This window comes from Petaurus breviceps, unplaced genomic scaffold (genome assembly GCF_028583685.1).
Source record: "Petaurus breviceps papuanus isolate PSGF00001 unplaced genomic scaffold, PetGlider_PUasm1.0 186, whole genome shotgun sequence".
Classification (NCBI taxonomy): domain Eukaryota; kingdom Metazoa; phylum Chordata; class Mammalia; order Diprotodontia; family Petauridae; genus Petaurus; species Petaurus breviceps.
Window position 1 is genome coordinate 14,327,951 of NW_027185798.1, and position 22,696 is coordinate 14,350,646.

General features: G+C 42.6%; 1 protein-coding gene across 1 annotated transcript in view; it reads right to left on the reverse strand.

Moving 5' to 3' along the window:
• The window catches only part of CALN1 (calneuron 1), a 501,720-nt gene that overhangs the window by 460,630 nt on the left and 18,394 nt on the right, over window positions 1–22,696 (reverse strand). The window contains exon 2 of the mRNA XM_069089548.1: window positions 9,632–9,833. Coding sequence (XP_068945649.1) covers window positions 9,632–9,754 — 123 coding nt within the window. The 5' untranslated portion in view covers window positions 9,755–9,833. The remainder of the gene's footprint in view (window positions 1–9,631; window positions 9,834–22,696) is intronic.

Consider the following 22,696-nt stretch of genomic DNA (forward strand, 5'->3'; position numbering starts at 1 on the left):
AGCATTGATCCAGCTGGGTAGAGCTGCCCTGCTTCTATGTTGTCCATGATGACCTGTGGTCAGACATCTGCAGGAGGAACCACGTGACAACTCTTACCCTAGCTTTTGTGTTCTGGGCACTGGGAAGCCACATCAAGATCCTGAGCTTCCAGTCCCTTTTGAGCCAAGAAGTTTTAAGGATGGTTTCAAAACCTTTTAAGGAAAAACTAGCCTAGCCTGCATAAGGCTTAATCTGCCTTAAGATACTTCTCAGAACAAAAGTGCCTACTTAGTGGTCATCATGGTGTAGAGTCAATAACCATGTACTAGTCAATGGGAAAAATATGAAGTTCAGAAAAGTCCTGGTTCCTGTCCTCAAGGGGCTTCCAGAATAGGAAGGAAATGTGATACTTAAAAGGATAACTTTAAAAACAGAAGAAGAAAGTATATATAATATATACAACCATATACATATAATATACTCATATATACATACACACAAACACACACATACATAATACATATATATTGTACTAGATATGTATAAAACAGTGTTATATGATCTCCCAATGGGAAGATCATTCTACGAGAGGGAATCAAGAAAGGCTTTAGGGGGAGATGGCATTTGATTTGGACATAAAAGGATGGATAAATTTTCAGACAAGCAGAAGGGAGCATTCCAGGCATAAAAGATGAACTGCCCAGATGCTGTATAGCAATGCAAGGAGAGTAGTAGTTAAAGAGACAGGTTTGTGTGGTAATGAGTAATTGGGGATCATGAAAGCACTGTTTGTTTCAAAAATGCAATCCTGTAACATATCCTCCAATGCCATAATGGATCCAATGAATTGTCCATCTGCAGCCCCTGTCCCAGAATGCATTAGCATAATGTCATTTGTGGATAGAAGTCTTTGAAAAACCTTGCCATAAATAGAAAATTCTCCTTTCATTTGGACTCCTTGTAATGTGTCTCCCAGACTTAGGTGAAGATATATCTCCCTCTTCTGCACAGTTCTTGATATAAATACTCAGTAGATCTTTGAATAAAATGAGGTTCATAGTTGCAACCATCACAGAATATCATATTATATAACACGAGTTAGGAGATATTTTGCTGGAGAGGAGTTTTTAAGCCCTGGGGGCATAGTAGATAGAATGCTGAACTTAGAATCAATAAAACCTAAGTTCAAACCCTAACTGAGACACTTAACTGTGTTACCCTAGGCAAGTCACTTAATTTCTCTCAGTATACTTGTGTATAAATTGGGGATAATAATAGCAGCTTCTTTACAAAAAAGTTGTGAAGATCAAATTAGATAATATATAGGTAAAATGCTTTGCAAACGTTAAAATATTATATAAATGGCACCTATCATTATCATCATCATACTAAAGCAAATGGGTTTTTTGGAAATAAACAATAGACATGAAGGGATTTCGTTCTCTATCAATTCTTCAATCAATTGTGTAATTCTGAAAAGATAGTTGACTCTTTTAAAAAAAAAAGCATCAAATTTTCATCAAGGATGCCTGTGATAGGTTCATAGATCATATTCATAAAGATTTTGTAGAAATTCACAGGAATTAGCAGTGTTAGTGTCTTCTTAGACACTTTTAATATATATATATATATATATATTTTTTTTTTTTTTAAGCAATCGGGGTTAAGTAACTTGCTCAAGGTTATACGGCCAGTTATTTCTGGGTGTGGTGCTGAGTATCTGAGCCCAGATTTCATCCCCAGGTCATCCCGACACTGGAGCCACTTACTCGCTGAGCCTAAGAATGAAGGAAGCATGCATTAAGCTCCTACTGTGTTCAAAGCCCTGTGCTAAGTGCTGGGGGTTCAAATAGAAATTTAAGATAGTTCCTGTGATGGGGCACTTGAACTTGGACCTCAACCCTAGGATCATGTCTCTCCCCAGTCCAAAGATCCTATCTCTATTAATAACTCATGAATGGGCCCAGTGAGGCAAACTATCTCTCCCTGTTACAAGAACAAGCTGACCTCCATAGAATTTCCCTTGTATAATCCAACCTGGTGGTGAAAAGCGGTAGGGCCCAGCTGGTCAAACTCCCCTCCCTGGCTGCCACAGGTCCATGAGCATGGTATGCCTTTGTCCTGAGGGTTGTGTGTAAATGAGATTATTCCTTCCTAATCTTAGGCAAACAACTATCTAATCTATCTCAATGAGAACTCTCAGGCTTCTTGGTGAGTTTTGTAAGTTCCATCAGAGGCCTCATTGATAACAAGGGGCAATAGCAAGGTGGAAGTAAGCAATGACAGAGAGCAAGCACCTGCAGACTGATGTGGCAAGACTGCCTGAAGACAAAAGCAGCTTCAGGGATTGTGACTCCTGGGAAGGAAAGGGAGAAATGCTACCAAGGGAATCTAGGAAAGCACACGTGCTCAGAACCTAGGAGAGGCACAGCTAGGCAGAATCACAAGCGGACTTCACAAAGAATGGAAAGGGCTCCCAGGGCCGGCAGGCGGGAAGTGTCTTTTGGCCACACCAGAGCTCTACAACGTCTCGCTACAGCATACTTTAAGCTTGAACCCACTCTCCCTGGGGTCTTAGTATATACAAGGAAAGAACACTCTCCTTATTTGTTTGTTTGCTTTTTTTCTTTGGGGTGGGGGCATATGTTGCACCAACTCTCTGTACAATACCTTCTTAGTGAATCCCTTTTTTTAAAAAAAAGTTAATGGAATTCAATTAGTCAATGGGGAGAAGTATGCTTAGTGATGAGGGCACCGTACCTGAAGTCAAGAAGACCTGAGTTCAAATCTGGTCTCAGATGTAAGTGACCCTGGGCAAATCACTTAACCCTTTTTGCCTCCATTTCCTTATCTGTCAAATGAGCTGGAAAAGGAAATGGAAAATCCCAGATGGGGTCACAAAGAGTTGGACACAATTATGGCTGAAGGACAACTGACGTATGCCCATGAGAACTCAGGAGCAACTGCATTAGAAACCTTTACAACCCTTTAAGGTTAGTTCTAAAAATGCTGAGGAGAGCAGTAGTCAGCTTCCCTCTGGGGCCCCTAAACTGCATGTGAGTGCTCAGCAGGGGAATAGCCCCAGAGGGGACACTGCACAAGAATGAATATTGCTTGGCTCTCCCAGGACTGTATCTACCCACAGTAACGGTGCTAACAGCTAAATGAATGTGCGAGGAACATGTAGATGACAAATAAGTGAGCCAGAAAGTGATAAAATGCCCAGGAGACATCAGAAGAGCCTGAGACATTCAACCTTTCCAGCCTTTGCTCCTGAGCTCTATAATGATTCTTCACAGAATATGAGATCTGGAAAAACCTCAGAAACCATTCTAGTCCAACTCATACACACAAAATAAATCCCCATCGTGACATACTTGACAAACGGTTGTCCAGCCTCTGTTTAAGAACCTCCCTGGACAGGGAACCCACCCCCTCTTAAGGAAGCCCGCTACACTTTTGGACACCTCTAATTGCTAGGAAGTTTTTTCCTGACATCAATTTTAAATTGGTCCATTTGCAACTTCTATTCATTGTTCTTTGTTCTCTTCTCCCTCTGAGCTTTCTCTTTCCCCAGACTAACATCCCTAGTTCTTCAATCAATCTTCATATAACATAGACTAGAGATTCCTCAACATCCCAGTTGCCTGGACACTCCAGCTTGTGATCAATCACTCCAGATAAGGTCTAACAAAGCCAGTGTACAGAAGAACTATCACTTCCCTGTTCCTGAAAGCTATATCCCTCTTAATACAACCCAAGATTCCATTAGTTGTTTTTTTATGCTGTCTCACACTGCTGACTTACATTAAGCTTGCAGCCCACTAAAACCACGAGAACCTTTTCTGAATAAATGCTGTGTAATTCATACCTCCTCTATCTTATACTGTACATGCTTATGAAATTGATTTTTTTTATACCAAAAGGCAAAACTTTACATTTGTCCCAATTTAATTTCATATAATTTAATTATGCTCTGGCTTGTAAAGACCCTTTCAAATCCTGATTCTCTCATCCTCTGTGTCAATGGTCTCCCAGTTTTATGTCATCTACAAATTATCCAAATAACTAATAAAACTATTAAATAGAACAGATCCTTGGGGTACTTAACTAAAGACTTTTCATCATGCTGATTTTGAACTGTTAACAAGTACTTTTTAATCTGGCCATCTAATGAGTTCTGAATCCGTCAGATTCTGTCATTGTCTATCCATATCTCCCCAACTTCTCCACAAATATTAATGGCTTTGTTAAATCTAAGCAAATTGTATCTACAACATTCCCCTCATCTACTAGTTCAATAATCTTGTCATCAAAAAAGAAAAATAAATGAGGTTGGTCTTGAATGGCCAATACTTGATGAAGTCATGGAAATTCTTTGTATCACTTAATGATCTACTTTAGAATTTTTCTAGAAATCAAAGTCAGATTCATGGGTCCGTAGGTTTCATACTCTGTTTTCTTCCTATTTCTGAAAATCAAAATAATATTTGTCCTTCTCCAATTTTATAGTACCCCTCCTATTTCCCATGACCTTTCAGATATTACCAACAGTGGGTCAGCAACCATATCTGCCAATTCTTTCAAGGACTAAAATGTAATTCATCTGGGCAGGGGACTTGGATGTGTCAAGGACAAAGGGGCACTTTCTTACTATTTCCTTATTTATCCTAGGTATCAACTTTTTACTTATGTCTGTTCTGTTGTTTTCCAGCATAAATGTCATTCTCCTTTGCAGAGAAAACAGAAATGAAATAACAATTGAGTCTGCTATCTGCTGTCAATTATCATCATTCCCTCCCAACTCAAGACAGGGTCCTATCTTTCCTCTGATCTTCCTTTTTATCCTGATGCAGCAAAAATGAAACAAAACCTTTTTATTGACCTTAGCTCCCTTGCCAACTTCAGCACATTTTAAGTGTTAGCATTCTGCCGTTATTTTTATAATGCCATACTATGCTTTGATCTTTACCCTCTGTTATATGACCTTGTTTCCATCTTTATTTTTTGGGTCTAAGTTGTTTGATGAATATACTTTGAATCCCTATTGATCTTTTCGGATAAAGTTAATTTTTCTTCCTCATTGGAACAGTTCCCTTTGCTTCATCAGAATTGCATTCTGGAGTATCTCCCATCCTTCCTGGCCTGAATATTCCTGAAGCGTTTAACTATATGGAATTTTATCTATCTTTCCTCTGCAATTTGACTTACCAAAATCCAAAGTGCATGTCATATAATGCCCAGAGTTCCTCCCCTTCTCTATTAGAAAGTCTAGAACGAAGTGGACACTTTCCTCCCAGGATCCTTATCATTTATGCACCCAGCAACCAGTTCCTCCCTGGTTGTGAGAATCAGATTCAGAACAGAATTTTCCTTTGTTCATTCCTCAGTCTTTTTATGGATGAAATTATCCCTACAGCAAGTCAGGAAGTTATTAAATGTTCTGCTTTTGCCAGAGAAAATGTCTGGATAATTGAAGCCACCCATCACTACTATATCATGCCTCTGTACCAGCTATGCTCTGTTTTCCAAACTCCTCATTTATTTCCTCTCTGGCCAGGTAGTCTGTGGTATACCCAAAAACAAAATCACTTTTGTTTCTCTCTCCTTTGACATTCAACCCAAGTATTCTCCATCATTTTTCCCCCTCTGGATCCTGGCTTTCTCATGTGAGTACACCTTCTTCATATATAATGCTATCCCTCTCTCCTCACAACCACCACCACCTTATATCTACCCTATATTTTTAGTAAGATATATCCATCCAAATTCACAGTCTAGTCATGGCTTTTATCCCACCAAGTCTAGTGAGATCTATGAGGTAAACTTTGCCTCCTCACATTAGTCTTATTTTTCTCTCTTCTGTTATTCAGACTTTAGACATTTTTACATAGACCCTTGCGGCCATGGGTTTTACAACTATTTTCTTGGATTTTGTAGCCTATGCATTTCTGAGTGTTCCAGCTGCTTATTCTTCCTTCTTCCTTCCTCGGGGCTACTCTTTCTATTTGGGAGTATACACACGCAGTCCTCTCCCTTCATCCTTTTTAGTTTAAAGCCCTTTTGATAAGATGTGTAAGACACCTGGAAAATATATTGCAACCAGTCTTTGTTAGGTGTACTCCATCTGTGGCCAGGAATCTGCCGTCACTCAGTGTTTAAGCTGTGGTCCAGAAATCTAAGTCTCACTCTCACATACCATCTTCTTAGTCACCTGTTTACTTCCCAAATTGATTTTTTTCTCTTCTTTATCCCTTACCTCAAAAGACAACTTGTGCCCCTGTGGTCTTCAGTTTCTTGCCCAAAACTTCATAATCTTTGGCAGTATTTTTAGGTTCCATCTAGAAGTGTCATTTGTACCCATATGATTCACCCAAAGTGGGGAGCTGTCACCCACTTGGCTTTTTTAGGAAGCTCTTTGTTGCATTTCAGGCATATGCTGCGGACAGCATGGCATATCTCTCTATTATTCTTATCCAGTCAACAAACATTTGCCTCAACACCACACCCGAGCAAGGAATCACCAGCTACTACCATCTTGTTCTGCTTCTTCCACCACCAATATAGCATGGTACCTGATACATAGTAGGCACTTATAAATGCTTGTTGATTGATGGATTGATTGATTGAAGGAAGAAGGAATCCTTGTAAGGTAGAAAGGGATTAGCCTCCTAGATAAGGAGGAGAAAGATGTCAAAATGTAGAGAATAGAGCAAGAGATCAAGGGAAATCTGTTCCATCATAGTGAAGCAACATATAAAAAATCATGGAGGTCAAGATGACATTCTGTACCAGTGAATGGTTCAATTAAACTGGATTATGGTGTGCATGAAGGAGAATACCAGGCTAGAATGCAGGCTGAAGCCAATGGTAGGCTGTAGGTGTCTTTAAATGCAGATATAATGAACATTCAGCCTTTCTAACAACTACATCTGTCCCAAAGTGGAACAACCTGCAGAAAATGCCTACGCAAAGGCTTGACAACCATCTGTGAGGTCTTTGAAGTTCCTTCCCACCCTGGTAGTGTGTCAGCTAAACACAGCCATCTTTACTTTACCCAGGTAGCATCATGTCCCAAGTTGCTGGCCATGAGATGTCTTCACAAATCACTGAGCAATCCACAGAAACTGTCCCCTCTGCCCATTGCTTTGAATCTCCACTGCCAAACACTAACTCTTGAAGGCCAGTGTGGGTCAAAGACTATTTACAAGGTTACAACAAGCAATTTACCTTCTGGATCTATCCCTTCTGCCATGTTTGTTCTCTCTTGATATATGAGGCTGGTGGAATTGAAGAAGGAAGGGTCTTCAGGATTCTGCCTTTACATCTGCATTATTATATAGTAGAAAGAATATTGGCTTTGTAATCAAAGGACCTGGGTTCAAACCCTGACTTTGGAATTCTCTGTGCAACCTTGGGCAAGTCACCTTCCAAGGCCTCAGTTTCCACATCTGTAAAATGAGGAGTTTGGACCAGATGACTTCTAAGATCCCTCCTAGCTTTTCTACCTCTAAATCTATGCTCCCATAAGTAAGTTTCCCTCCCTAGGCTTCAGTTTCCTTATCTGTGAAATAAGGGAGTTAGACTAAATGATCTCTGAGGGGCCTTCCAGTCTTAGATCTATGATTCTGTAAGGCACATCCCCTGGCTGGTTCTCAGTTTCCTCACCTGTAAAATGGGAGAGATGGGACTTGGTAGCCTCTGAAGTTTCTTTCAGCAGTTGTCACTCATAAGCATATGAACCGTGGCACGTTAGCTGCCCTTGGGAGTGGTGTGCCTGCCTTTCAAAAAGCTGCAGCCTCTCCTTTTCTGCTTCTCTCCAGTCTCTCTTCACTCCAAAATCAGAATCATAGTAGCAAGAAAAGGAAGAATCACCCTACCATGTAGTACTACCCATAACCAGCCGCCCTGTGCCCTCCCTCCTCTCCTGTTTCTCAGACACCGAGTTTGTATTAAAACGACGTTTATTGGGTTCGGGATTTATATGGCTCCTTAGTCTGTGTTTTTGCCTCAAACCATGCCCTTACACACACACACAGTTGCTGACTCCCAGGTAGAAAAGTCAAAAACAAAAGGCTGGATTACTCAAAGATGAGCCATTATTAAAAGGCTGTCTCTGCCTTGCTTTCCTGATCTCCCCCCAAAAGTCATGTATATGGCCCCTAAGCTTGTTCAAGCCCAAACTATAAATAGTTTTGTCCACCAACATGGATCCATGGAAAGAGCACTGGTTGGAAATCAGAGGACCTGGGTTCAAATCCCACCTCTGATAATACCTCTGTGACCACAGCAAGTCTCTTCAGTTCCTCCTGTCTAAAATGAGGGCATTGTGCTGAATGGCCACTGAGATTCCTTTCAGCACTAGCTCTGAGATCCCATACAGGGGTGGGGAACCTGCAGTCTTGAGGCTGCATGTGGCCCTCTAGGTCCTCAAGTGAGTCCCTGAAGTTTGGATTCCGTCAAAAAGTCATACTCAAGGCCTAGAGGGTCACATGTGGCCTCGAGACTACAGGTTCCCCACCCCTGCCATAGGATCTGTTGAGAGAGAAGAGTAGAATAGAGCACTGGCCCTGGAGTCAGGAGGACCTGAAATCAAATCCGGCCTCAGACACTTAACACAAAAACTAGCCATGTGACCTTGGGCAAGTCACTTAACCCCAACTGCCCTACCTTCCCCCCTCCAAAAAGAAAAAAAAACACCCAGGAGAGAAAAGAAGATTGTTTAATCTTCCAAAAGCCCTTGCACAGATCCTTCTCAAGTCAGGCAACAGGAAGATTCCTGGTTGAGCAGAATGCCTTGGCCAGAAATCACCTCTGTGCCAAACCAGCTCCAAGCAGACATTCCCACTCTCTTTTCTTCTTCTTCAGGTCCCCTCTCCTTTCATTTCTCAGAAAATGCTTGGACTATTAGGAAGTTTCAGGTGCCCACCAGAGATAGCAGTTTCAGGAGCATTTGTTTGGAGTTCTGACTTTTTTTTCATTTGTCCCCCTTTCTTTACATTTTGAAAGCATTTCTCGCCACTTTGAATGTCTTCAGGCAGAGAAATAAATAAGCAAGGTTGGGGAGAAGTAAGAGGCAAACTTTCCCCAAAGCCACACCAGCTCAGGAACCAGGGTCTCAGGGAAGTGGAATATTCTTCTCATCCTGTGCCAGGAGTATCCCCCAGCACCCAGCAGATAGGGTGCAATAGTCAGGAAGGAGGCTTGCCCTCACCAAGCCACCCTCCCCCAGTGTCCACTCCAACTGTTTCATCCTTAAGGCAGAAAAACACCTTAGGAGATCAACTCTCTGTGTGCTACTGATACAGGCAGTGCTAAAGCTCTCTCCTCTGGGGCTGCAAATATAATCAATTAAAAGCAGCCAGACTAGAGTTTTATTACAATATCTGCTTTCCAACTGGGATAGCTCTCCACTCCCCCCAGCTCCCCATGACTTGGATTTTTATAAGCCTCTCCTCTTCTCCCTGCCCCTCCCCTCCCCCAACCTGGCACTGGACACACACACACACACACACACACACACACACACACACACTACCACTTCTTCCCTTACAAATTGTAGGCCGGTCACATTTCTGAGCAAACAATCCCTCCAAAAAGCTTGTTTCACCAGGTGAAGGGCTTGGGGAGGGGATATTTAAGAGGGAAAACTTGCCAGGTAGGAAAGTCAGGGGCCTGCCTCCTCCGCCGCTCCTCACTTCCTCCGGGGGACCCTCTGCTCCCCTTTTCCTGGTGTTGGGGTGGCCCCTCTCCATGTTGCTCTGGTAACCGCATCAGGTATCTGGAGCTGGTGTGCTATTTTCCCGGAGATTTGTAAGCCCATCAAGGGACCAGCAGTGAAGGTGTCCAGACTCTGCAAAAGAGTTGACCGAAAACTTACTGCCTGGCCTGGAACCAGTTTATCATTTATTCAAAATAAATTTCCTAAATAATTCACACGTCCCCGCCCCCTCCCCCTGGTTTAAGCAGGAACACAATAGTGGCACCAAGAATCTAATTACAGCTGTGACAGATGTTTAGTTATTAATAAAGCCTCAATGTCACCGCAGGGTATTACATAACAAACTCTAACTGGCTGGGGAAGTCAGCCCTCATATTTACAGGTACTTTTCCATTCATGCTCTCCTGGGCTTAGCTATAGTACAAAGACTGTGGGTAGAAGGGGTGGCAACAAGCCAGATTGGAGCTAGTAGGGAACCCCAGCCCCATGCCGGAATCATTCAACTGCCTTTCTGTTGGCAGCAGAAGAAAAGAATGGGAACTTAGGGTGAAATGTGCCCCATGAAGTAGGGGAGGGGATTCTCGCCTACATCTTCTGGGTGCCTAGTGACACAGCAAGTCCCTTAACCTTTCCAAGCCTTGATTTCCAAATCTGTAAAATGGAATTAATAATACTTCTAGGACTTATATCTCAAGGTTTCTGTAAAGTTCAATTAAGATAATACAAGAGGAAATATGGCATGGTAGATAGAGGGCTAGCTTTGGAGCCAGTGCCTATGACATAGACACACAGATAACTATAGAATTTTTGAGTTAAAAGGGCCACCTAGACCAGCTCACCCTCCCCAACACGCACCCAGCAAATGATCCTCCAGTCTTTACTTGAAGACCTCCAAGGAGAAGAAATCCACCCACCCCAAGCCTCATTCCATTTGGGAACGCTCTAATTATTAGGGAGTTTTTCCCAACATCCATTTGTCTCTTTACAAATCCTTTCACCCCCCCTCCCCCACCTCCCCTACAGGTTCCACTCTCTGGGTCAAACAGAACATGTCAGATCTCTCTTCTATGTGATGACTATTCAGATACTTGAAACTAGCGATCTTGCTCCCTCTGGGTCTTCTTTCCTCCAAACTGACAGTCCTAATTCCTTCCAATCCTCATATGACATGGACTCAAGCTGTTCCACTATCCAGGCTGACCTCTTCTGGACTGTCTCCAGTTTATCAATGACCTTCTTACAATGTGATGTCCAGAACCAAACATTGTATGAGATCTAACAGGAGCCGTCGACTCCTGATTACTGCAAGCTAAGCAACTCTTAATGGCGGCCAAGATCCCATGAAGTTGTTTTTGGCTGTGACCTCATGCAGTCCATTACAACCCCACCCCACCCAGCCCAAACTTTTTCAAAGGAAAGTTGGAGGATGTTACAGGAGAAAGAGAGAGATTGGAAGATGACAGAGGAGGAAGAGAGAAGATAGGAGATGTCGGAGGAAGAGGGGAGATGAGGGATGATGATGAAACGATAATAGGAGGTAGGATGGAAAAGGAAGGCTCTCCCTTCTCCTGGGGTACTTCTGGTGTGATGAAGAAGACACCAGGAAACGTCTATCCTCAGGAAACAGAACATATAATGGAGAAGACACGGAGTCTCCCCACACACACATACACCCAAGGGAGAGAGCAATGCCTCCCCCTTCACACTGGAAGTTCACCAAGTGCAGAAACCAAGTATCCACCTTAAATCCAGAATCTCCATGAGGACAAGGGCCAGGTCTCCATCAACAGACCCGAAGCTCTCCTAATTCAGGGCCAATGCCTCCTACTCCTCAATTTGTGGTATCTCCTGACTCTTCAAATAACCATATGGGTATCATATACATATAAGGTATCCCAAAAGTCTTAGTTCAGTTTTAATCTTCAATAGCTTAACATTCACTGTTCAGTAGTTTTCAATGGATTAGTTTAAATCCAATTCATTCAATAAGTTAGCTTTAAACTGTAGGTATGGTTTATATATCACAGAGAGGTAATGGGCTACTGTGGATAGCATAGCACCCTGACTGGAATCAGAGGATTTGTATTCAAGTCCAGCCCTGGATGCTTCCTACCTGTGTGACCTTGGACAAATCACTTCACCCCTGGGCCTCAGTTTCCTCATCTGTAAAATGATCTGTGATCTCAGAGGTCCTTTCTAGCTCTAAATCTGTACTCCTATTATTTTCCCTACAATTGAATAGGCAACAATGGTTTTCCCATTTTATGCGTTGGGCCTATTCCAATGCTTGACACATATTTAGGCCTTAAGTTTGGAAAAGTGTTTTTTTTTTATGTTTTTCTCACTTAATCCTCACCACAACACTGTGAGGTCAGTACTATTATCATAACCCTTTTACAGAAGAGGAAAGTGGGACTCTGAGAGTCCCCCAAGGTCACCTGGTTAGAAAAGATGCAAAACCAAATGTTCTGGACTTGAATTCTATCTGCTTCTCCTTGGGGTCTTCACTTGACACCCAGCATTGGGCTACACTATAACTACAGCTATCCCTTCCACGTCACAAGGGTTAGGGGCACAGCGTCCCCTCAATCTGGAAAACCACATAAAATTCTTTACCCTCGCTTGATACCAAGAAGAAGTCTGAATTATTATAACATTAAAAAATAAAATATGTTGATGCTCCCAAAAAATTCCCATTTAATTTCTTATGCCGATCCACAATATAGCGAAACCACAATGGGGAAAGTCGCAATGTGGAAGGGATGAGTGTGCTGTCATTCTCAGTCATTCAGACTGCCTCTGAAGGCTCATCTAGCCCCAGAACATCCTACGTTCTCACTGAGTCAAGTACTGCCCTCTTCAGGCAGCTAGCTGTGCAGCAGATGGAGTGCCAGCCTGAGTCAGAAAGGATCTGAGTTCAAATCTCAACCTAGACACTGGTCAGCTACAGTGACTTAACACCCACCTGCTTCAATTTCCTCAGCTAAAGTGGGGATAATAACGGCACCTTGTTGTGAGAATCAGATGAGATAATACTTATACTTAGCACAGGGCCTGACGCACAGTAGGTATTTAATAAACATCCATTTCCTTTCGAACCCCCAGGGAATGGGACTTGTCAGGAATTTCTAGGAAAAACAATTTTTTGCCTAATTAGTTAGCCCAGGAACTAGCAGGCCAGTAGGGCCTACGCAGCCACCTGCCTACTGCCGTCATACCTGCCTGCTCCCAGGCAGGTGCTCTACAGGCAGGCTTGGATCAATTAGTGGTTGAGATTGAAACTGATTGTTATAAATTATATAATTACGTTACTGCAGATGGCACATATGGGAAGTTCTGATCACACAGGGCCAGTGCTTTAAACTCAATGAATTGTCCTCCTCCTCAATGATCTCTTCTCCCTAGAACTCCCTTGGGGTGTTTTCACCTTTCAGCCCCCAACAAGATTCCATTCCTAGGAACCCCATAGCAGAACCCAAAGTGGTTCCAAATTTTGCTCTTTAGCAGTATGGGCCCAGATCTGGAGAACCATCACTAGGAATTTTTGCACTTACAGCGAGATAGATCAGTGGTGGAGAATGGTTTGGAATAATCTGGGAGATCACTCAGTGTAAGCATTGGGATGGTGCTGACAGCACCCACTAAATTTCAGTGCCCTGGACAAAGTCCCATTTGCATAACCCTAGTTAGAGCTCTGCAGGTTTTTTCAGGAGATCAAACCTCCTTCCCTTAGACAACCATGTGCACATTCCACCTCTTCAAAGTGTTCTCTTGGCAATTCACTTAAACAAATCAGTGGAAACCAAGTTTCTAGAGGCATTAGCAGAACACACAAAGACATTTTATTTTCAAGGATGCTTTTAGTTGCCATGACACTCCCCAGAAGACTGGAAGGCATTAAGGTTATAAGAGAGATTTCAGGAGGCGAACGATTGACTGCATACCTCACCATCTGTCACCTCCCCCAGCACCCAGGAGATCAACTGGCCTGCCCCACTCTCACAGGTAGTCAGAGGGGAAGACCTACTCTCTTGCTCTCACCCCTGCTCAGGCCATGCAGAGGCAATAAAGCTGCTCAGGATATCTGTGCTTCAGCAATGCCTTTGAGCTGCCCTTGTCCTCCCTTCCTTCTAGGCTCAGATCCTGTGTCCCTCCTTTCATGAAAACTTCTCTGATCCCTCTAGAGCAAGAGCTCTTAAGCTACAGTCTGTGAACTCAGGGGTGTGTGTATACACATACATATGTGTATATTACATGTGCATGTGTGCATATACATGTGTGTGTTTATGTAATATATTATAGAAATAATATCTATTATAATATAGAGAAATTAAACAATGGAATAATTATGATATAAATAATGTAATATAACATAACATAATTAATATTACTATATATAGGCATATTATATATAATTAATATAGTAATATTAACTGGTTTCCTTTATCATCCCATGTGTTTTATTCATTTAAAAATATTGTTCTATGACAGGGCCCAGGGAGTTTCCTAGACCACTAAAAAGGAACCATGACTAAAAGAAAAAGAAAAAAAGTTAAAGACGTCTTCTTCAGTGGCTAATACTCTTTTGCTCCTAAAATTGTATTTGCTTATTAGTGTACAGAGAATGTAGATGTCTGGAGAAGAAGGATGTTTTAGGGGGCTTGCCATCCTTTTTTTTTTACCGAACCTATGATACTATGGGTAAGTCACTTAACACTGTTTGCCTCAGTTTCTTCATCTATAAAATGAACTGGAAAAGGAACTGGCAAACCACAAACCTTGCCAAGAAAATCCCAAATGGGGTCACGGACAGTTGGATATAACTGAATAACTACAGAAATGATTTTCATAGGTGCAGAGAATTCCTGGTGAGGAACGCCATTTCTCTATGTAGATTAGCATCTTTTCTGAATTACCCAGAGTCACTGGAGGTTAAGCAATTTGCTAAGGTCACAGAAGGATGATGGCTCAGAACCCACAGAGCCAGTATACGTTAGAAAGTTAAACCTAGGTTTTCCTTACTCAGAGGCCAGCTCCACTATGCCACATGGACATAGTAATACATACATAAGGAATACATTTTTGTTGAATTGATTTATAAATAGTTGGCACTTGATAAATGTAGGTTAATATGGATTGAGTTGCATCTAGCAAGTAACTAAGAAATGTTGGTGGGATTGAGCTTTATTATACATGAGCAATCCATAAGTATTGATTTAATTCTTGTACACAGTAGGCACTTCATAAATGTTAATTGAATTTTATGAATGTAATAAGTATTTGTTGAATTGGGTCACCCACAGTAAGAGCTTAAGAACTGATGGTTGAGTTGCATTGCATTCAGTGGGTATTTAATATGAGTTAGCATTTATTTATCTAGTTAAGGTTTGCAAAGTGCTTTACATACATTGTCTTGTTTGACCCACTGGACAACCCTGTAAAGTAGATGTTGTCATTAGCCTCATTTTACAGATGAGGAAGCCGGAGCTCTGAGAGGTGAAGGCATTTGCCTGGAGGCCCACAGAGAAGAGCCCGAGACTGGATGGAAAGTCAGGTGTTGCTAACTCCAAGTCTAGCACACCGGACAGCACCAGCAGGCTACCTAAACCACACACGTAGGTTAAATTGTATGGGGTTGCAACCATTAGGTGACCAATACATCTTGGTTGAACCAGGCTGGATTATGAAAAGCAGACACTAACTATTGATTGAATTCCATTGGATTGTACGCAGTTGGAAAGTGATAAATGTTGGTTGATTGGTTTGGTTTTAATTTGTGATTTAGTTTTAATTGGCCTATAGTAGGGATTTAATAAGGCACCTAGTTGGGTCAGTGGATAGAGCTGTGCGCCTGAAGTCAGGAAGATCTGGCCATTGACAGGATAGGAGAGCTGATGTGCAGCCAAGGAGAGGGGAGTTCCAGTTTGGAAACAGGAAGAAAGGTCTATATTCCCCAAAATGCTACTCAAGGACAGACGCTGGCTCTTTTCCCTCTCCTGTCGCTCCTACAACACAGCTGAACACCCAGTAGGTGCTCAATACTTGGTGAATCAATCTAAATCCCTAAATTGGTTGACATTTCTTTTCTTTTCTTTTTAAGGGGGATGGGTTGTGGTGGAGAGGAGGAAGAAATGAATGCATGAGCTTGACCTTCCAAAGTCAACTTGCAAATTCATGATCATTTAAAAAGCTTTCCAAAGGCTAGTCTCTAAGCAAAAGTCCTGATGGTTTTAGCTTCTGGCTAATTCCCAGCAGACCCTAGAATGCTGCTTTCCCTGGCCTGGAGCAACACACTTTTATCCCTCCATCAACACAGCTCCTAAGATTTAGCGCTGGAAGGGACCTTAGAGATCGTTCTGCCCAATGCCCTCATTTTCTAGATGAGGAAACTGAAACCCAGAGAGGGGAAGGACCTTGCCCAATGTCACACAGCCAGTCAGGTCTTCTGATTCCCTACCAGTCCTGTTTACACTTGGCTGCCCATCATCACTCCCCCATTCAACAAGCATCTCCTAAGCCTCTGCTATCAGACTATTCCTGTGCTAGGAACTGTGGGGGTCACAGAGAAGGAGAAGGAATAGCCCCTTCCCTCAAGATAGTCAAGTGGAGGAAATAAGACCCAAAAAGGCAGCAGGGAAGAATGGAAGGTGCTCTCAACTCAGAGTCAGGATGGGTAACCCTTTAATTTGAGGAAGAAGGAAACTGAGACCCAAAGAGGTACAGGGACTCTCTCAAGGTCACATCATCATCAACTAGTTTTTCAGAAGTTCTGGGAATGGGACATTGGATGAATACATTTTGAATGAGAGATGCCAAGGGAAGCCAAAATAATACAAGATACAAGATAATGGGGCACTTCTCTCCACTGGGCAATGTGATGAATGAGTCTGGGTGTTGACACATTACCAGGTTTCCTTCTCAATAAATGAAGGATTAGGCAAACTCCAAGGACCCTTGCAGCTCTAACCTGTGCAACCTTGAGTAAGCCACATAGACCCCTTGGGGCTCAGTTTCCTCATTTGTAAAATGAAAGAGCCAGATTCCATGGGTTCTGAGGTCCCATTCAGTTCTGGGTCTATGATTCTCTAAGACATTTATTACCTCTAGATCTCAATTTCCTCACTTGAAAAATGCAGGCATTGGACTAGATTGGGGATCCTTATTCTTCCCTGTCTCACAGACCCCTTGGGCAGTCTGATGAAGCCTCTGGATGCCTCCTCAGAATAATGTTCACCACCTGCCTTTGTAATTGAAGGAAACACTAAATTTCACTTAGAGGTTAGTGAAAATAATGATATTTTTCCCATCCAAGCTCATATCCCACCCCAAAATCAATTCACAAGCCTGTTGGGCATCTGCAGACCCCTGGTTAAGACCATCTAGACTAGAGGGTCTTTTAAGGTCCCTTCCAGCACTTGGCACAATGCATAGCACACCCATGGATGGGTGGATGGATGGATGATTCTATTTGACCAAATGGAAACTCTTTGAGGGTAAAGATTGTTTCTTTTTTTGTGCCCCTAGCAAGTAACACAGAGTTTAGTACACATAATAGGAAATTAAATCATTTGCTGACTGATTTATGGATTGATGAAGAAGGTAGGGACCAAAGCCAGTTTGTGTTCATTCCAGTCTTCCTTCAATGTAGTTGACTGGCTTACCCCAGGGAGTTCTTGATGGGGCTTATCTCTCCAGGAGGAGCCCAGGGAGGGAGGTAGAAGGGGTGGGGTAGCTTCCTGGATCCTGTTTCTAAGAAAGAAGGAAGCCTGGGCGGCCAGGTAGCACAACGAGTAAGAGCACTGACTCCAGTGTCAGACTGACCTGGAGATCGAATCCTGGGCTCAGACACTCAGCACCACATCCATAAACACCTGGCCGTGTAACCTTGAGCAAGTTACTTAACCCTGATTGCTTGAAAAAAAGAAAAAAAAAAAGGAAGCTACCATCTATCTTGGTCTGGGACTGGACTCCACTCCTATTTTCTTTTTGTTTTTTTTTTTCTTTTTGGAGGGCAATTGGGGTTAAGTGACTTGCCCAAGGTTGCCACCTGGACTCGACTCCTAAAATGACCTTTACCTAGGGATGTCTGCAACAGATGCTTCTGCATGCCTAGGTAAACTGTCAAAATAGCCCAGACTCCTGGAGGTGCATGGGATCTTAGTGGTCATTTAGTCCAATCCCTTCTGAAGAAAGAATTACCTTTACACGTGGTTATCCAGCTTTTGCTTGAAGACTTCTGGTTTGAGAGAACTCTTGGCCTCCCAAGGAAGCCCTTCCTACTTTGGGCTAATTCTCATTATTATTAAGATTTTCCTTATGAGGGGCAGCTAGGTGGCACAGTGAATAGAGCACCAGCTCTGGAGTCAGGAGGACCTGGGTTCGGGTCTGGCCTCGGACACTTAACACAAAAATTAGCCGTGTGACCTTGGGCAAGTCACTTAACCCCAACTGCCCTCCAAAAAGCAAAATATATATAATTTTCCTTATGTTAGACATACATTGACTGTCTCTTTGTGATTTCTACCCACAGCTCCCAGCTCTGTCCTCTAGGGCAAAACAGTCCAAAACTAATGCCTCTTTCATGTGACATCCATTCATATCCTTGAAAATAACTACCATGTTCCCATAAATCTTCTCTTCTCCAGGTTAAACATCTCCAGTTCTTTCAATTGATCCCACAAAGGCAAGGTACATGATGTCTCTACCATTAGAACCTAAGTTGCCTGAGGGGAGGGACTCTTTTCACTTTTTTCTTTGCATTCTCAACATAAGAAGAACTGGTGATAGAGTAATTATAGAGAGTTTAGCACAATGAATAAAGGCACTTAGGGTATTTGAAAGAGCACTGCCTCTGGCAACCTGTGTTCAAATCCCATCCCTGATGCTTGCTACCTTTGTGACCTTGGGAAAGTCACTTAACATGCCTGGGCCTCAGTTTCTTTATCTGTAAAAGGTGAAGTTGGCCTTGATGGTCTCTGAGTTCCCATTCAATTCCAGGTCTATGACCCCATGAAATCAGGATTCCTTCCCCAAGTCTGAAAAGTAGGAAGAAGTTGTAATGGGAATGTAAATTTTAAAGATCTTCTCTGCCCCTAGGCTAAAGTGCACCTGGAGCCTGGGGTGGGACACTTGTTTTTCAGTAAATACTTTTTGATTGGCCAGTGGGTCAATAAGGTTGTTACATTCTCTGAGCCAGGAGAAGCCTATATAAGCCCTGATGTGAGGCTTTGTTTTGGGGGCTCACTTTGAGAAGTGTTCTGTGATTTGATCTGAATTCTGGGAAGCCATTGTCCAGAGCCCCCCGGCTTTGAAAAACCTAGATGTGGAAACCCAGATGTTGACTGGGTATGGATGTAATGGTTGGACAGTTTGAAATCTGTCTACTTGATCTGTTTCTGTCTTGATAATTCTGCCTGTATACTTTGAAGATCGGGGTGATGACCTTTTTCCCTTGAACGAGGTAAATGATACATATTTGACTGATTAAAGTAAGCTTGTTAACCCATTTTGAGTTGCTTTCCTTTATCAAAGCAGATCCAAGAACCTGTATGGGCAGCCACCCTGAGGACGCTTGGGGGGCTTGCTGCTATAGAAGTTCATCCTACCATCATTCTTCCATGGACACAAGGGATCCTGACATCTCTTTTTGACTTATTCCTGGTTCACCCAAGATACTAAGGAATGTCAGAGGAGAGAGGGAGAATTGAGATCATTCAATCTCATCCCTTCACTTTAGAGAGGAAACCAAGAGGGGCTAAGAAAGGAGAAAGGTTCCACCTAGGTCACCAATACCCAGAAACAACTCCTACCTTATCAATGGCTCCTAACACACACACACACACACACACACACACACACACCCCATTCTATTCAAATGGAAATCCAGAAGCTCTTGGTTTCCAACGGGCCATGGAGACACTTTCCAAACCTGGCCTCTGGAGACTATCATCAGTGTGCAAGGCCAGATAAAATGAAAATGGTCCGCAAACATCAGGTTGGTTTTACATTAAAGTGAGTCTGGAGTTCTTGATAATAAGGCAATGCAGAGAGCATCGTTGAGCCCTGCCAAGTTTCACTGGAGCAGGTTAGAGTGCTGAACTGGCAACAGCCTCTGAGTTTAGGGAGGAGGGAGACTGTCTTACAAAATGCTAAGGCTAAGTACCTGTTTATAATGTAAATTGAAGGAAACCAGAAAACCCTGGGCAACTAGGTGGTACCTGGATAGAGTTTGGAGGTTGGAGTCAGGAAGGGTAATCTTCCGGAGTTCAAATCTGGCCTCAGACAATTACTAGCTACATGACCTTGGGCAAGTCACTTCACCCTGTTTGCCTCAAGTCTCCTCATCTGTCAAATGAACTGGAGAAGGAAATGGCAAACCACCCCAGTATCTCTGCCAAGAAAACCCCAAATGAGGACACAAAAGAGTCAGGCACAACCAAAAAAAAAAATGATTGAACAACAATGAAAGCCCACCTTACAAAAATGGGGACTCCACAAACTGTCACCTCATAGTGTGTCCCTGGGCAAATCATTTGCCTCTCAATTTCTTGCTCTGTCAAATGAGGTTAGACTAAATTATCTCTATGATAACTTCAGCAGTTGAATGCTCAAGAAAAGGGTAGGCAACATGGCCTCATGGAGAGCATGCAGAATTTAAAGTCAGGAAAACTTCAGCCCAAATCTCACCTTAGACTCTTACTAGCTGAATGGCCAAGGGTAGTCATTTAACTTCTCTAGGCCTCAGTTTGCTCATCTGTAAAATGAAGGGGTTAGATAAGAAAACCTTTAAGAAAGTTGAAAGTATAAATCTATGATTCCAATGGTGGGAGTTTCAAGCACCAAAGAAGGCTTTAAGAAGAGATACTTTGGGCCAGGGTGACCTTTTGGAGCTCCTTCTGACATCCTCCCTAGCTATGCGCCTTCACACCCGAGCTTGGGACCAGCCTTACATAAATACATTTTGATATCAAGCTCATTCTTCTCTACACCTCCCAATGGTACCGTACTGAAAGCAAGGGTGTGTCTGTCTACGCCTCCAAGAACACCTCATTTCCTGCAAGAGTCAACTCGAGGGCCACTTCTACAGGAAGCCCCACTGGATTCTTTGGCTCCTAATCTTTTCACATTCTCCTCCTTCACTCACTCTAGAATCCAGCCTTGCTGGCCTATTTGCTGCTCCTCAAGCACAGCATTCCATTGCCCATCCCCATGACTGTCTCCCACGCCAACAAAGTTCTATCCCAGCAACCTTCCCTCTTCATTTCCTTGACTTCTTTCAAGATTCAGCTCAAAACCCCACCTTCTGCAGGAAGTCTTTCCCGGTCCCCTCCATGGATGGTGCCTGCTCCTCTCAGGCCATCTACTCTTGTATAGATCTTTTAAGTATCTAATTATTTATATGTTGTCTCCCCCATTCAAAGGAGGGCAGGGACTGTATTCCTAGCACCCAGCACAGTGCTTGGCAAATAGTAGGTGCTTAATAAAGGCTTATTCATTGATTTGACAACAAAAATGTTTTAACATAACAAAATGATGGGCTTGGACTAATATCCCTTCCGACTTTAAATCTACAATGATGCTAAGTCAAAACACAAAAGAACTAAAATTGGAAAGAATGCTGATAATTGCTGATTAGTGCAGCAGCACAATGAAAGTAAAACACTGAAAATAATTTTTAAACCATTTTTGAGGGGCCTGATTTGTTCGTCTCATTTCCCAGTACTGGGAAATTAACTCCATGTAAAAGCTTCAAAAGAATGAGAAACAAAGGGGCAGGTCAATGGAAAGGCCAAGGGCCTTGAGCCACCTCACACCAGCACCAGCCTCACTTAACTCTAGAGACATTAAAAGTTGGGGAAATGGTGATTTTGTTGAAATCGTTTAGGGTTTCATCTTCTCAAAGACAAAGGGCTGGTCCAGCTGGCCCTTAGGATTCCCCATCAGAATGAAGGATACTGTGTCCCAGGTACTAGGAAACATGGGGGCATGTATCCAATGTGACTTCCCTGCTGTTGGTCACACTCACTACTTAGGACCGCTCTACCTGAATTTCAGTACGCATTTATTAAGCATCAACTATATTCCTAGCACTATACTAGGAATAAGAATGAAACTGTCCCTGTCCTTAAAAGTTCAGGGGATGAGGGTTCAAGAGGAAGGGGAGTGGTTTACAACACAGAGATTTAAGTAAACACAAGATCTCTGAAAACAAAAAGATGCCATCATCCAGTGAATATTGGCTCTGTGGGTAAAATCAGTATTGATTCTGGAAACTCACTCTGGAGCCAAAGTTTATTCAGGAAAGGAGCCAAGGGCCACAGGCTACCATTAATCATTGGAAAACCCAACACTAACAACTCTCAACGGTTCTAGCTTTATGATGCCTCAATTTATCCCCAAATAGAAGAGTCTGAATAAGGCTCCATGAAGGACATGGGATTTCTTCTGAGCCTTTCTTAAAGAAGGGGCTGGATTTGGGGAGTGGGAGGGGTATGGCAGGTGGAGAGAATGATGGGTAAAAATCATGAACAAGGAAGGGAAGTTTAGGGACAATTTGGAAGAATATTTGTTCTAATAAAGAAGACTCCGGGGAGCATTCTAGACTGTTAGCTCCTGACATGGAGCACTAAGCTTGGGTAATTGGGGGAAGAGGAAGGGAAGTCCATGTCCCCTGTTCCCCTGGGTGCCAGTGTCCTCATCTACAAGAAAGGAGATGTTAAACTTCACACTTCAAAGACCAGCACTTCCCCACCCAAGTGTCCCAATCCCCAAAGGAGTCATTTAGACTATATAGACCTTGATATTACAAGGTCTATATATTTCAGGTCAAAATAACAACAGTAGCATATTAAAAAAAAAAAAAGACCCAAACTGCCTGAAAGGGAGTTAGCCTTATTAAATATGATAAATATTAAATTTTAATTTTAAAACAATTAATAAATAAATATATTAAATCTCAACCTCCTAATTTCTACCTTAATGGGAGACATGGTTTA